We start from the raw sequence: 15,536 nt of genomic DNA, 5'->3' as shown, positions 1-15,536 counted from the left end.
ACCTTCACTCACTAGGGGGGGTGATCATCTACTGTTTGGTGGTCTGGCATTCATCTTTTCTCCTACTGGGAACCATGCTCCAATTCTCCTCTTAAGAACCACCCCATTTCCCACTCCTAGTCCAGCTACTTTGAGTTGGGTTGAATCCATCCCTGACTCTAATGGTAGCATCATGTTAATTTATCCACAATGATTGGCATTAGCTCAGGACTGGACATATGACCCCATCAGAGCCAATTGAAGGTGCAATGAAACTTCGGAATTTTCTGGACTTGAACATGCATGGTGTAGCCTGAAGCTGCTGTCAGACATTTTAAAAGCATGTGGAGTCTTTGAATGAGTCCAACACAGAGAAAAGCCTAGTAATGGAGAGGTCCTTGTCTCCTTATTTAACCCCTTGATCAAGCTCTACCTGAAGCTGATGTCTATATTCTTTATTTATGTGAACCAATACATTATTGGGTTTTTTTGTTTGTTTGTTTCTTTAAGCTACTGACGATAGTTAGGAGCTATTTGTTTGCAAGTAACAGAAAACTCTTCCCTAGAGAAGCTCCTGGGCTAACAGACAGCAGGAACAAGACCCGCGAGCAAAAGTGACAGAAATCTAAATTTCAACCCAACATAGAGATGAAACTTTACAACACTGAATTATTAAGAAGTAGCAATATGTGCTGAAATCCAAGTCAATGAAAGTATTCAAACGTTTATTAATTAAAATTAATTATTAATATGTCCATTTTGGCATGAGGTAGGTGGATGGAGAAGTTAACCCCAACCTTAGGTTCCTTTCAACTTGATTATCTTATGAATACCAAGAATGGAATGTTCCTCAGGAAGGATTTCCTGAACACCCTAGGAAGGTTCCTCCCTACCCCTGTTATCCATTATTAATAAATCCCAATTGTTTCCTTCATAACAATTACAATTATGTTCAATTTTATTTTCAGTTTTAGTTTTATTTTTTAGATTTATAATTTTTACTTGTTTCTGTCTCCCCCACTAGACTGTAAATTCTGTAAGTACCTCCAGCACTTCGCAAAAGGCCTGCCACACAGTAGGCCTTCACTTACCACTTTGTTGAATGAATGAGAGAATAAACAGGACCCTCACTGACCCTATGTTTTACATGAAGTCACTCAGAAAACCAGTGTCTAAATGGAACCCATGAGATCTGTGGCCACTGTGTCTCTTTCACACTAGCCCCAATTAAAGACATCTCATCTATGCCACTTAATGAAGAATATCATTTGAGTAAAGGACATTCTTTCACCCAGTCTCTAGTGGTTTTGTTTGTTTGTTTGTTTGTTTGTTTTTTTGAGAGAGAGAGACATCAACTTGTTGTTCCACTTATTTATGCATTCATTGGTTGATTCTTGTATGTGCCCTGACCAGGGATCGAACCCGCAACCTTGGCGTATTGGGACAACACTCTAAGTAACAGAGCAGCCTGGCCAGGGCTAGAGTGTTCTTCATGCCTAGCACACTCACCCTTGTCCAGGGACATTTTTCTCTCCCTCCCTGGTCATCCAGTATAGGAGACAGCCCCTGACACTGACACTTCAAGCTTGTAGAACCTTTCCCTGCTCTTCCCACTGTGTTGCTGGGTGCTTACGCTTTGCCACTGTCCTGGAAGACAATGTAAGGAAGGAAACCCTCATTTACTGAGCACCTACTATGTTCTAGGAGCTTCGTATAGATGGTTGCATCTCATCCTCTCAGCCACCTTGCAAAGTTGGCACTCTCAGTCTTCATTAGTCTTTATTTTACTGGACCAAGGCTCAGAGAGGTCAACTGACTTACCCAAGGTCACACAGATCTCAAACTCAGGGCTCTGCTCTTTCTATTATCTTACATTTAGTTTTCTAACATAAAACTGTGTGCATGTGTGCATGCATGTGCACACCTGTGTATTTTTCATTTCCCAGCACTCTTTTCTGCAAACAGTGTTTTCACTCTCTGGGGGCTGAGGCACACATACACACAGCCCTCAAGTCATCAACAATTTTATTTATTTATTGTACTGAGGGAGGGGGGAATAACACAGGCCTATTAAGGATTAAGCAAATTCCAAGTAAATTGCATAAATGGAATTTTTATAAAGCACACAAAGTAATCCTGAAACAATTGATCCATTTCAGACATCATGAAGGGAGCTGGGAGTTGCACATCAGGAGCTGTGCTCAGTAGGATTTATACAAATTAACTAAACTCAAGTCCATTTCCTCTCCTATCCAGCTCAGCCTCCTGGACCCACAAACCACACCACAGTGCCAGGAGAAGTGAGCGAGACAGACAGAGACAGAGAGAGGGCACTTGATTGAAACCAAGGCGCTGGGAGATCTCTGCCTCCGATTCTGAGATATTTGCATCAAGGGAACTCATTTGGCATCAAACACTTAATCATTTCATTCCTCTTCTGGTTTTTATTAATATTTTGACATTAAGAGGAAAGAACCGTTGTGGGGGGTGAGGAGGGCCTTTTTCGCTTTGTCACCGTTGCTCCTCGATTCCCTTACTCAATGCCCATTGCATATGCTTGGCCAGATGGTTTGGACTCTTGGCGGCAGATTCAGCTGCTCAAGAACATGGTTGTGCTTAACCTCATCAACTCAACTCAGCTTTGTTTCATCCTGGGGTAGGACCGTGATACCGATCAGTTTAATTAGTTTAATGAGGGCTAAGGGAACTGGTCCACATTTTGAGTTTGTTACACAGAACAAATTGGTTTGCCTTGCTCCCTCTTTGATCATTTCAGCATTCAGAGGGAGAAGTGCTCTCTGCAACCATTTAGGGGAAGGGTTGTTACTCTCTCTCCTGTAAGGAGTTGGGCGCTGTCCAGGGTACCAACATGGGCTAAAGTCCAGGAACTCAGTTCTTCAAGATGTGTTTCTGAACAGTAAGAACTTAAAGTACACCAATTGAACATTTAATCTACTAGAAGACCGAGCTTTCTAGTGAAGAAACTCCTGCTCCAATAAAAGGCAGTATTTGAGCATTTTACCTAAAGTATAGGCTTCAAAGTGAGGTGCAAAGTGGGGGAGCCTTTGAGGTTTGGGAATATTAGGATTTCTATCATTTGTTGTATCACATTTCTACCTTTTCTATGTTTTATGATACATGTATATACTATCTAAATGAACGGTATGCTTAGTTTTCTTCTGAGAGGGGTATGTGATCAGCAAAGCTTGGAAACAATAGGTCTAGAGAGATGAAGAAATCAGCATGGAATCTGGAATTGGGGAGTCACGTGAATAGGGTGGAGGTGTAGGGTCTGAGCCAAGCACTAAGCCTACTGCAGAGAGGAACCTCCATCCTCCCCCCACCCACTGACCCCAGACAAACACTGCACTCCAGGCAGAAAAGAGGCAGGCTGGGTTTGGATACTTTGTTGACAATGGTGAACTGAGCTTGGGGACAGGAAATGTAAGGAGGAAGAATGAGTGCACTCCAATCTGGGGGAAGCTCCTGCTTCACCTCCATCGTGGGGAGGTGTTTAAGCATCAAAAAGCTCTGTGGAGTAGGCATTGGGGTCCTCCTGAGACCGAGTTACTACCTTGAACTGGCGCCGGAGAAAACCTCCATAGCGCTTCTGGTTGTCCCACTTGAGCTTGGGACGGATGCGTCGTAAGAAGCCCCCATAGCGTTTGTACAGGTCCTCATGGCCCACCTTATCCCCATCCTCATCCCCCTCCCCAGCCACCTCTGAGCTCCTCTTGGGGTATTTGCGCAAGAAGCCCCCATAGCGTTTGACCTGATCCTTGGGGTCCTCCTCATCAGAATCCAGTGCTCCAGCTTCCAAGGTGCCATCATTCAGCTGGGTGTCCCCCATCAGCTCCGACTCTGGCCCCTCCTCCAACCTGCCAGAGAGACCCCTGATCTCTGCCAGGCTCCTGCTCAGAGCATTCTCCTCTGCTGGAGTGCTGAGGAGGAACCTGTTGGTCTCCAGCTCTTTTGGGAAGAGGCCTCTGTGCTTGGCCAGCTCACCATAGGCCTCTTCCAAAGCTGCCTTGCTCTCCCAGTCCTCCTTACCACTGAGCCCAAGGGGGAAGGGAGTGAAGAAGGACAGAAGGCCCTGGCACCTCTCCCACTCCTCAGTAGGCAGCAGGGCAGCCTGGCATTCCAGGGAGCAAATCTGAAAAAGACCCCAAAAGACCACAGCAGTAATGTCACCTCTACCCAATTGTCAAAGCACTTGTACCCTCTGCCCCAGATAATCCTCTGTCCAATGTCTGAGAAAAATCAAAATGTGCTGTGATCACTAAGCCCTGAACTGCCTGCTTTAACGTTTCCAGTGGTGCATAAAGGCAGGTGACTTTGTGCCCATGTAGAAGATGAGGAAACAGATGTAGAAAAATGAAACAACTTTCCCTGGGCACACAGCCACAGGTGGGAAAGCCAAAATTGGAAGTAAGGGCTTCCCATAGTGCTCTGCTGAGCTCACCCGTCTCCTCCGCACCTGACTTCAGAGGGAGCAGTTGGTCCTCCCAAGCTTTCCTAGGTGTGAAGGATGTTGCAGACACGCCACAGAGCAGGACAGAAGCAATGCGGAATGGTGGGAAGAACACATGAGGGGACATTTCAGGGTTCATCAAATTTGGGGGGCAACAGTATCTACTTCATAGAAGTGTTGGGAGAATTCAAACACCATGTTGATGATGATGACGATGACGACAATACTGGACAATTCTGGAACTTGGACCCAGGCAGTCTAATGTTACGAGTCCTCGTGCTTAACCATTGTCCTCTCCTGGGATCGTGTATGGGCAACACCTGGCAAGCTGTGCTCATCTCAGTAAAGAGTGGCTAGAGTTGTAAATGTAATACTTTGCATCATCATTTCATGGAATCACCTCCATTTTGCAGATGAGGAAACTGAGCCTCAGAGAGAGGGTTCCAAAGTCAAGGAACTAAAAGTAGTAGAACCAAGGTTGCATTCTGTCCACCACACCCTTGGTACCTCGACTCCAGACTGTCTGCTCTCACAGGACAGGAATATGGGGAAGCTTGACTCAAAGCAAAGCCAATTAGGCTGGGCCATGAGATGCTAAGACCCAGGAGAGGGGTCAAGGCTTGGATCCTATCAACCAGATCCTAGTATGTAGAAGTGGTGGGAAGAGCTCCTTTCATGGAATGGACTAGATTTTTAGGTGTCTATCAGCCTGGTGGTAAGAAGCCCTGAAAAGTTACTCAAAGGATGTGGACTCCCGACATCAGCCCACCTCATGAATGACACTCCTTGTTGTCAGGTATCAGGCTCCCTGGAAATCTAAGTCTCTCTCTAACCTCAGTCAGCCCACGCTGGTGAGGTCTGGAGAGGAAAAGGGAGCTAGAAAACTGCAGTCCCTGGCTCTCAGGCTGACCACAGAGCAGAACGTGCCCTGCACAGGTGGAACGAGTCTGCAGAACAGGCACGCCACTGCCCAGGCCTGCCCTCTTGCCTATCTGGGCTCCGCACACGGCCCCTTCCACACACAGCCCCCGGAGCCTGGATGTCCAGAGCCTAGCCTGAAACCTACCAGGGGGTTGATGGGTTTGGGCCCAGCCTGGGTCTTCACAGCACACAAGGAGCAGCGGGACGGGCAGTCCGCTGTGGCAGAGGGGAGCACGAGAAGGCAAGCAGCCAGCACCAGCCCCTGCCATGCCATTCTGTCTTGGTTCTTCCTGCTGGGGAGGGAAAGAGGGAAGATAATGAGATCTGTGATCACCTACCACCTGGGGTGTGTCTTGAGTTTGTAGTCACCCCATCAACTCCTGCTGGAGCACCCAAGACAAGCGTTCTGCTTCCCACTCTACGGAGGACAAAACAGAGGCCAAGAGAGGCGCAGTGGGTGCCCAAGGCCAAGGGTCAAGGAAAGGAATGAGCATGCATTGAGTGCCTCTGCTGTGTGCTAGGAGCTTTCGTACACAGCTCCCAATTAATCTACTCAACAGCTCTTAAAGTAGGTTGTGCCTTCGGACAGACGGGGAAGTTGAAGTTCAGAGAGGGGAAGTAATTGACCCACACAGCTGGGCAGTGGACAAACCAGGACTTGACCTGAGTCAGTCATCCTTCAGAACCCACTTTGGTTACCACCCATGCCAGAAGACAATCGGCCATCTACTTTTCCGGGGTCTCCGAGCCTTCCATCACTTGCCTCTGTGCCCTGCTGCTCAGGCTGTCCCCGAGCCAGTCCTTTCTGCCGTGTGAGGTCTCTGGAATTTGCCTTTCCCATCCCAGCACTTCTACTCACTCTGGCCATAGCTCCCCCTTCTCCCACCGATACACCCCAACACTTCAGCTCTGGGTTCCTACCACATCCAGCTACCTGTAGTCTCTGCAATGAATCTACCAAGCCCTGTCCCACCTTTGTGCCTTTGCACATCCTGTTTATTCTACCACTTCTCTTCTCTCTTCCGCTACCTATCATGATATCCTTGATTAGATATCACCTCATCCAGGCAGCTCTCCCTGATCCCCGAGGCTATAGGGGAAGTTCCCCCTTTGTATTATCCAAGTAACTTGTGCCTCCTCCATCAAAACATTCCACTATTTGGTAATTAGCTGTGTGAGGCTTCAGACTTCGGTTCCATGAAGGCAGGAGCTGTCCCATCAGCATCCCTGTAATATTCTCTCTGTGCTCCTCACACATGCCATGCTGGCTTCACCTCAGGGCCTTTGCACTTTCTGTTCTTCTGTCTGCAGTACTGTGACCTGATTTTCCCATGGATTGTTCCTCCTTGTAATCAAATGAATTCAATGTTCCATCACCAGGGAGGCATTTGCTGAGCCCTGTATTTAACGTGTCCAGGCCTCTCGCATGTCACCCTGCTGTGTTGGCATCACCACCTCATGCTGTCCTATCATTTGTTGCTTGTTGTTGTTTGTTATCATTTCCCCACTGAAATGGTAGCTTCTTAAGGGCACAGATGCTATGGGTCACAGTCTCTGCTGTACCTGAGCACCTACAACCCTGACCAACACATAGGGGGCCCTCACTAAATACTACGCAGAATTAATGTTTCACAAGAGTCTGTTAAAAGCTGTCCCTTTCATAGTTAACTTCTTATAAACCAAATATCAAGACCCAAAGCCATTCAAATGAGGGCATAAGGCAGTTCTCCCAACTGGAAACAGGGAGTTCCCCCAAGACACCCACCCAGGGCAGGGGTCCCTGTTCCTCCTTGCTTGGTCCTTGTAGCCTGACGCCTCTAATGCTGCTCTCAGGGATGAGTGTCCTCCTTGCCCCTGCAAGTGCCCCAATCCTGCAAACTGTCCTGTCTGCTCATGTGTTTAGGGGTTTAGAAGATTCCAGCAATGGCCCCAGGTTCCCACGCTGCAGCCCAGGGCAGGTCTCCCTCCTCAGAACCCACAGTAGGTTCCCCCATCAAAGCATGCCTGATAGTGGTCCCAGCCACCATTTATAAAGCCCCTACTGTGCCTCAGGCCTTGAGCTAAGGCCCTAAATCCATCATCTCATCTATTCCTCCCCAGTGAAGTGGGCACTTCTGGTTCAATGAATTGCCTGTCTCTTTAGCAAATGGAAGCTGAGGTGCACAACCATCCTGTTTGACCCCCAACGTGTGTGCCCTTACTGATCACAATTCTTGCAACAGCTGACTCGGGAACAGCTGAACCCTCCACGAGGCCGGGAGGGCCCTATGCACAGGTCTTTGGCTGCTATATTGTTCTCAGTCCACACCAACCCTGAGATGCGCAACATTGCCCCCACTTTACAAGTGAGAAAACTGGTGCTCAGAGGGCTTGGTGTGTCTCCTGAGGCTGCAGAGCAGTTAACGGTGAGAACTCAGGTCTGTCTGTCTCTTTGCCAGGCAAGCTCTGCTTCCCTAAGCAGGGAGGCTCAGAGAAGAAAATGGAGAGAGCTGACCTGTGTCCATCCCACGTCTCCCTCCTGCCCTGGAGTTTCTCTCACACTCTATCAGCTCCTGAGCGGACATGGGTTCCAGGCAAGCGAGCTGGCCCCTTACATGCGGATACTAAGCAGGCAGCTCATGTTTCCTCTGATAACAGTGATGGCTGGGCTGGCCTGTTACAAGATTAGCAGTGAATTAACCAGCTGGGGAAGGAAGCCTGTACCACCGTCCCTCTCCTGGCCAGAGGGTCCCCACCCAGCGTGGCTGCTGCAGTAGGAGGCCTGATTTGGGATCCCTTTGTGTCAACATCCTTCCCTTTCGTCTGTTAACTTTGTATTTAATAGTAATAATTCTCCGTGGTCTAATGACTGTTAAGCACTCAAGCTGTCCTGAGCAATTCTCAGGATGAACTCACTTATTTATACTCACAGCAAGTGGCACTCTTGTCATGCTACTTTAGAGATAAAGAAACTGAGTTAAGACTCCTGTCCAGACTCTAGAACTGGTCAGTGGCCAAGCTTGGATTGGCACCCAGGCAGTCTGGCCCCAGGCACACCCCCTTAACCAAGCTGTATTGTCCCAGCCCCTTCAATCCACCCCTCCCAGCCTCCTGCTTCTCCTTCCAGGGGCCCATATCAGCCTCCTCCTAACTCCCGGGCAGCCCCATGTTGCCTCCAAGACACCCTTCACACCACAGCCAGAGGTCAGTTCTGAACCACCAGTCTGACTGCCCGCCCTGCCTTACACCCTGGCTCACCATCACCTTTGAGAGGAAGTCCGCCCTGCAGCAGGGGGCTCAAGGGCTTTCCTACTGAGGAGGGCTGACACTGACCAGGGCTCACTGGGCACCAGGACCTGTCCCATAGGCATCTTAACATAAGAGGCTTTATAACATCCCCATGAGGTTAGAACTAGCATTTTCCCCATTCTGCAGATGAGGAAATGGAGGCACAGAGAGATTATGCCATCTGTCCAAGGTGCCCCAGCAAATGCACAGCTCCCAGACTGGGTGTGGGTTCTGTCTGACTCAGGCCTGACCATACCACCTGCAATTCCAAAACAAGCACCCCATCTTCCCAGCTTTTGCACAGATGGCTCCCTCTGTGTGGCATGCCTGTCTTACTCCCACTCATCCATTGCCATCGCCCTGTGACCTAGCTGACTTGTCCTTCAAACTTCAGCCTCAGTTGCCTCCTTCAGGAAGTCTGTCTGGATTAGGTTCCCCCTCTGAGCTCCCACAGTCACCTGTGCTGGCTCTACCACATAATGACCTTTTTTCTCAAGAAAAGGGATGCAAAAATTGGGGGTTGGGCAGGGTCAGGTGGGGCTGAGGCCTCTGGCTTCCTTCTCTCAGCCCAGCACAGTGTCCAGAACTGCAACCTGGCCACCTGCAGGGCCAACTCAGCGAGCAGGCACAGGGTATTCTGATTTGCACAGGGATTGTTGTTTTAATTGTTGCCAATATTTTTAAATTGGCAGATTTGTACACATTAAAAGTCTCAATTTCTAACCTGCCTTTAAAAAAATCAAAAGCCTTCTATTCTGGCAAGAGTCACAGAGGGGGCACATGCAGCACAGTCACCACTGTCCCCACCCTGTGCTTCCCTTGCGTCTGTCCCTGTTCAGCACCCGATAGACATTTGAGTTTGCAACCCCTGGATCACCTAACAACTCTAACAACCCAGAGAAGCGGCAAGGGTAGGAGGGGTCCGGCTGGTGAGAGAGAAGGGGTGAGGCCTCTGATTTCCTCCTGACCCAGAAACAGGATCACCAAGTGGCTAGGAATGTGGGTTCAGATCCCAGCCCACCACTCATCACCAGTTGGGAAAATTACCTAACTCTGCTGTGCCTCACTTTTCTCTACTATAAAACACAGCTAATAATAATGCTTTAGAGGGTTGGTGTAGGAGTCAAATAAACAATCATGTATGGACTGTCTAGCACATAGTAGGTAATTTACCACTTTCCACACGTTATTCTAATTCTCACAACAACCCGGAGGTGAGGGTCTTTATACCCAATAGAAAGTGGGCAAGACTGAGGCTCAGAAAGAAGTTCACTCAGCTTGGAAATGAGAGTTAGGCTTCTTGACCAGATCTTTCTGGGTGAAAAGGTGACTCTAATAGAGACGCATCCGCCCTGAGATTTTCCTAAGAAATCCTGTTTCCGTCCTTTTGTGAAGTAAACAAGTTACCGAGCAATGTCCGATGGGTGCCGGGGGAGTATTTTCTCCTGTGTTATGGGGATTTGCTTGAAAGTCATACATCAGAGGTAGTAGCCCTGTCTGCCTGTCATCTCTGATTTGGGAGGAGCTAAGGAGAAAAGGCACTTGGCCGTTCATGGTTATCAGAGATAGAAAGCAAACCTCTTGGAGAGCTTGAGGGGTGGCAGCAGGCACGCAGACCCTGCGGAGGCCTTGCATGGCCCATGGTGAAAGAGGGCCTCCTAGCAGCCCGCCCAAAGTAAAACCTCCCCTCTTCCAGGCTTCAGAAGCACATCCTTAGCCACTGCCTCACGGCACCTTGTGACAACCTGCTGAGGGGAGCATGGGCTGGTGGTGGTGGGGTGTTGCTTCTCTAATGAGAAAGAAAATTTGGGACTCACCCGCCTCCTTAGTCACATGACCCAGCTCCTTACAATAAGCCTCTTTCTCATCCTGTCCTTCCTCTCACCCCTTCCGTTGCTGCCCTGTTGTCCACAGCTGCCTTCATGCCCGAAAGCCCAGTTTGGTGTTGAAAGAGGGGCTGGAAGGTCCAGAATGCCAGAAATCCTTCCTGCTGCCCTGGACGGGAAAAGCTTGCTGACCCTTGCCTTTGTTGATTTTATAACCATTTTACAACTTTAATTATTCTAATAGTTTCAAAGCTGATTTTCTTGGGGAAATCCAGGGGAATCACTCCTCTCTCCAAGCCTCAGTATTCTCATCTGTAAATGGGGTATCCCTGTCCTCCCATGTCTCCATCAGGACCAACTAAGACACCATCATTTATAGGGCCAACACACAGTAGACGTTTTTTTTTTTTTTCACTTAGGGTCCAGAGTTCCTTGAAAGGGAAGAGAGTTCTTGCCCTATTATCTCCTCTTGATGATATTTCTATATTGTATTCAGAGGGCTCAGAGGAACAGCAAGCATTTTTATTTAAAAAGCCAGCATGGAATAATAATGGCTTGATTTAACATCGCAATTATCTCTCCAAGCACTTTATCGCATATGATTATCCCTATTTGATAGAAGAGGAAATGGGAAAAGGTAGAAATGAAATCACTTGTTTAAGGTCACATCATGAGTCAGGAGGGAAATGGAGACAGAGCTGTGGCCTCCCACACCCGGCCATGACTCAAGGGAGGAGAGGCGTCCTTTCAATGACCCTCCAACAACACGTATCACAACAGCCGGCAAGCACTGCGCTGCTGCTCCATGCCCGGGGCCTCCCATGGAGCCTACGGGGCCGGTGCTATAATTACAGTCTCAGCTTCCAGGTCGGAAGAGTGAGAACCAAGTGACAGAGCACCTCCAAGGTCCTGAGCACAGGCACAGCAAAGTAGCAGAGTAGAACTTCTCTGGATCCACACAGTATCTACCACTTAAGGCACAGCTACAGGGCCAAGTTCATCGCTATGCATTTTATCTCAATTATTGCATTTTAATCCTCAGGAGAGTCCAGTAGCCTGGGCACTAGGGGCCCCATTTTCCAGGACATAGCAGAAGCTGGCTTCAGGTCAGTCTGTGATGCCGCTCCACAAACCGTCCCTGAGGTGCAGGTATGCATGAAATGTGCAATACATCTCCCAACTGAACTCTCTTTTTCCTAATGATAAGACTATCTCAAGAGTTTTATTCCACTCAAAAACATATAAAGTTCGTATTTGTGCATCTCCAGTGGGCTGGCAAAGGGACATCCCCCCGAAAATTGAACACTGTGCTTTTGTTAGGTCTTTAGCATCACTAACAAAGAATGGATGATCAATTTAGGAGAAATGGAAGTGAAGCCACCACTTAGTCCAGCAAGCACTGAATCACAAAACATAGGATGAGCGCTCAGGCCAAGGACTGGCCAACTCCCTCAGGCCCTTTGTTGTCCAGGAACCAGAGTGAAAGACAGTCCTGCAGTTGATGGTCACGGGGGGATTGTTAATTGCACTTTTCAAAGAATGCATTTCAAAAGCAGGATTCACGTGGAACACGCACCTTTTGTTACTTGATGCAATTAAGGGATGGGAAAAAAGGAAAGGAGGGTGAACCAGAGAGAGAAATGACAGTGAAGAGACCAGGGTGGGGGAGGGAAGAGACCAAAAAGAGAGACAGAGGTGGGACTTGCATGCATAGAGAGAGATGACACCTAGAAAATCGAAGAGTGAGATGATAACCAATGTGGGAAAGAAAATAAAGATGAGAAATAGAGGTGGAAAGAGGCTAAATGGGAATAAGATGGAGAAGGTGTAAGGAAAAAGAAGAGAAGAGGGAGGAAGGGGGAAAAGGGGAGAGAAGGGAAGTGGACTTTGATTCAGGAGGCTGACCTACTACGTGAATCACAAATACCAGTTCTCCCTCCCCCCAGTGGACCAGAGACACAAACACATAATTGCGCCATAAACCCTTGTCAGGTTAAATTGGAGTGTCTAGTAGTAGGTCAAGGAGCCAAATGACGTGGAGAAATTGTGCCCTGGTGAATATGCCTACAGCCTGCAGCCAACCACTCTGGCCAGCAGGAGGGCTGCATGGCCTCAGAGACAAGCCCCCAACCCAACGGATGTGCCTTGTGGACCTGGGCTATTCATCCTCCTGCCAGGAGCATCATCTGGACCTGGAGTGGGAGGGATTAATAATGAGGTCCAATTTCAAAGGACCCAGGGACACTCCTCCATCTCCTGGGCCTGAGCCTAAGCTAACCTGGGTGTCACCAGTAAGGTTTACTGCCCACCACAATGACCAGCTCTGTCTCAGTGAAATTGTTTTAGACCTTTGTCAAACCCAGTGATGTTAACCAACATTTATGGGCTGAGATGAGCGAAAACGATGGGAGAAATCAACTAGCTGGCTGCACTTTCTCAGACACGCGCTGAAATCAAACCAGCAACTATTGATCCTGCTCAGATTGATGGAAGACATCTAATAAATACAACAATTGTGTGGGAATGACCCGAGGAGGTTTGTAATGGGCGGGGGAGTCAGGAGGGATCGATCAAATGAAGAAATAAAGTCTTCTGTTGTGTGGGGAGAATGGGGTGGGGCGGGGAGAGCAGTGGCCACCACCCAGACAAAAAGAATAGACATTAGATCCTATTTTCTGGACGTTGCACACAACATGATGGAGTGAGATGATCAAGGATTATAACAAACTGGGAGGAGGAAAGGCATCCATCTCTGCCACTCGGAACAGTACAAACCTTAACAGTCAGTCGTACTAGCTTTTATTGAGTACTTAGTAAATGCCAGATATATTACAGTATCCCATAAAATTCTCACAGTAACCTCAGGAGGTGAATAGTATTATTATCCTTATTGTACGGGTGAATAAATTAATGCTCAGAAAGGGACAGCTACTGTCCCCAAATCCCACAGAAAATGAGTGGTGGGATTTGAACTCAGCACTGTCTTGGATTTTGTGAGACACACATTTAGATGCTATATGGAGTTACCTCAAGATCCTAATCTCTTTCCGTGTATTTTAAGGGGATTGCAAATTTCTCAAACAGTCCCAGAGCTGGTCCCTCTTTCCAATATGCTACAATGTGCTGGGTTTCTCAGGAATCACTGCAACATCCCGCTCCCAGTCGCCAGCAGATCACAGGATTTGGCTGTCACCCATCACACCTCTAGCTCATCTGGGGCAAAGCAGCTGGCTTGAGATCCCTTCAGCAAACGCAAACACCCCTCCACCCCCCAAGGCAGCGTAACTCACCGGCTTGGGCTGCTGCAACAGCTCCCCAGGCAGACCTCAAAGCCTGGAGATAAATGACCTACAAAAGTAGAACAAAAGGCAAGAAGAGGTAGGATTGGGGTGGAGGGAGAAGGTGTGGAGAAAAGGGTTGGCAGGTTCGATGGGGAGAGGGAGAGCAGGGGGAGAGAAAAAGAAAAGGAGTCACATTCTGAAACGTTTTGCACCGGAGCTTGGCTGGAATGCCTGTCAAATGAGAAAGACAAGCCTTGTCTATTTTACCAACCCTCGTAAGAAAGATGGTAATGAAGACTTCGATCGTGGGAGGGGAATTGAAATCAGATCCAATAATGGGAAGAGCTTGTTTTCCCCTGAGGAAGCTTGGAGGCTTAATTAAGAAATATTTGTAAAGATTCTACATAAAAGATACCCTGGAAAAAGTAGCAGGTCTCAGAAATTACTATTCACCTCAGAATCTTCAGCTGGCTTTATTTTTTCTTCTGAAACTCACCAGCTTTTTTGCTCGAGTCAAACTTTGAGATTCTGTAATAGTTTCTTTGAATGTGGATATCTTTAACAGCGAGCAAATGGCTTTCCTACCCAACTTAGGCTCCTCTGGCCGTCATTTACATGAAGCAACGAGTCCTTTCCAGGTGAAACTGACAAGAAAAACCCTGCTAAGGCTGGTTCTCCCGGCACGTTGTCACTCTCTTTCCCCATTTCCTCCCAACAAAACAGCCCCGAACTTCATTTCTGGGTTGAAGTACCTCAAAGGGAGCCACTCAAGCCAATACTCTGTCAGCAATTAAACACCGTCCAAAAAGAATGAAAAGGCTGAACTTGGTTATATGTTGATATACATGATTCACGGTAAATGCCAGAGCCCCGAATCTCATTACTGTCCTCAAGCCCTTGTTCTCCAAGTCCAGCAAGAATCACTGACCTTTAAAATCACTCTGATGAACTAAAATTCTCATTTCTTCCACCCAGGGTGTCATCCCTTTCTGTCCCATTCTTGCATGGGAACTGCTGTGAGGCAGATTGTAGGACCAAGAAGACCCTGGAGCTAAAACAGAGGGGTGGTCCTCTTGGGAGAGAACAACCCACCTGTTTAAGTTAGGGCTGAAGGGAGAAGGAAATTCCAATGAGCCGTCTGTCTCCCACTGATCTGTCTTTTGTAAACTAGCCTCCCAAGTATAACTACATCTGCCAGATAATTAGACCCAAGCCAGAAATCCCCCAGCCCAAGCTCCCACCGCCTCCAGGTCCAGAGAACCAGGCAAAACGGAACCAAGAGAGATTCCAGCACCCCTCTGGATATTACCTGTGCTCTTCTTTGTCCCTGGACAGCTTCTGCCTGAGCAGGTTCGTGGGTGGTAGCAGGTGGCCCGTCCAAGACTCAAGGGCCACCCTGACTCTGGCTTGGAAGGATGTACCAAAGAGGCAGCTGTGAGCACCACCAAAGCCCCTTAGAATGGCACTCCTGGTGCCTCACCCCCCTTTTATGGATGAGAGCCTCCCCCGTGGCTCAGCCCTTGCTGAGCATAAGCTGCTCGGGAGCCAATGGGGAGGTAGCTCTGAGCAGTCAGAGGCGCAGACCCCAGGGCCCTTCAACTAGAACTCCCTGGGCCCGACACAATAGGCTTCGTGACAGGGGATGTGGAGGAGGAAGCAGCCGCGCTGGCAGCGGGGTGGATTCTGGGTGTAGTGCTGTTTGCCACTTGAAATCCGGCCACTTCAGTCTTTGATGTATTTCCAGGAGAGTTTCACAGGAGGGGTAGAGGGGAGAGAGAGGAGGACAGAAAC

The 15,536-nt window shown here is 48.4% G+C and overlaps 1 protein-coding gene across 3 annotated transcripts; it reads right to left on the bottom strand.

Annotated features, from left to right (window-relative positions):
- Positions 1–2,002: 2,002 nt before the first annotated feature.
- PDYN (prodynorphin) lies at positions 2,003–15,324 on the bottom strand. 3 transcript variants are annotated; one of them, XM_090285238.1, is made up of 4 exons: positions 15,055–15,324; positions 13,755–13,812; positions 5,517–5,664; positions 2,003–4,132 (listed from the first exon to the last, which is right to left on the bottom strand). In XM_090285238.1, exons 3-4 carry the CDS (start codon positions 5,643–5,645, stop codon positions 3,494–3,496), a joined length of 768 nt encoding a protein of 255 aa, XP_090141364.1. In that variant the 5' UTR covers positions 5,646–5,664; positions 13,755–13,812; positions 15,055–15,324; the 3' UTR covers positions 2,003–3,493. The 3 variants fall into 3 exon arrangements, with proteins under 3 accessions (XP_090141364.1, XP_090141365.1, XP_090141366.1); XM_090285239.1 differs by having other exon boundaries at positions 5,517–5,661; XM_090285240.1 differs by lacking the exon at positions 13,755–13,812.
- Between the last annotated feature and the right edge of the window lie 212 nt (positions 15,325–15,536).

This window comes from Furipterus horrens, unplaced genomic scaffold, assembly GCF_987537825.1.
Source record: "Furipterus horrens unplaced genomic scaffold, mFurHor1.1.pri manual_scaffold_8, whole genome shotgun sequence".
Classification (NCBI taxonomy): domain Eukaryota; kingdom Metazoa; phylum Chordata; class Mammalia; order Chiroptera; family Furipteridae; genus Furipterus; species Furipterus horrens.
Note: the sequence above shows the minus strand (reverse complement) of the source record. Positions and strands in the feature narration are given on the sequence as shown.

Coding starts and splice junctions, on each gene's coding strand:
- PDYN (XM_090285238.1), bottom strand. CDS start 5,645: ATGGCATGGCAGGGGCTGGTGCTGGCTGCTTGCCTTCTCGTGCTCCCC. Junction 4,133..5,516: donor CCAAACCCATCAACCCCCTG/GTAGGTTTCAGG, acceptor GGTCTTTTTCAG/ATTTGCTCCCTGGAATGCCA.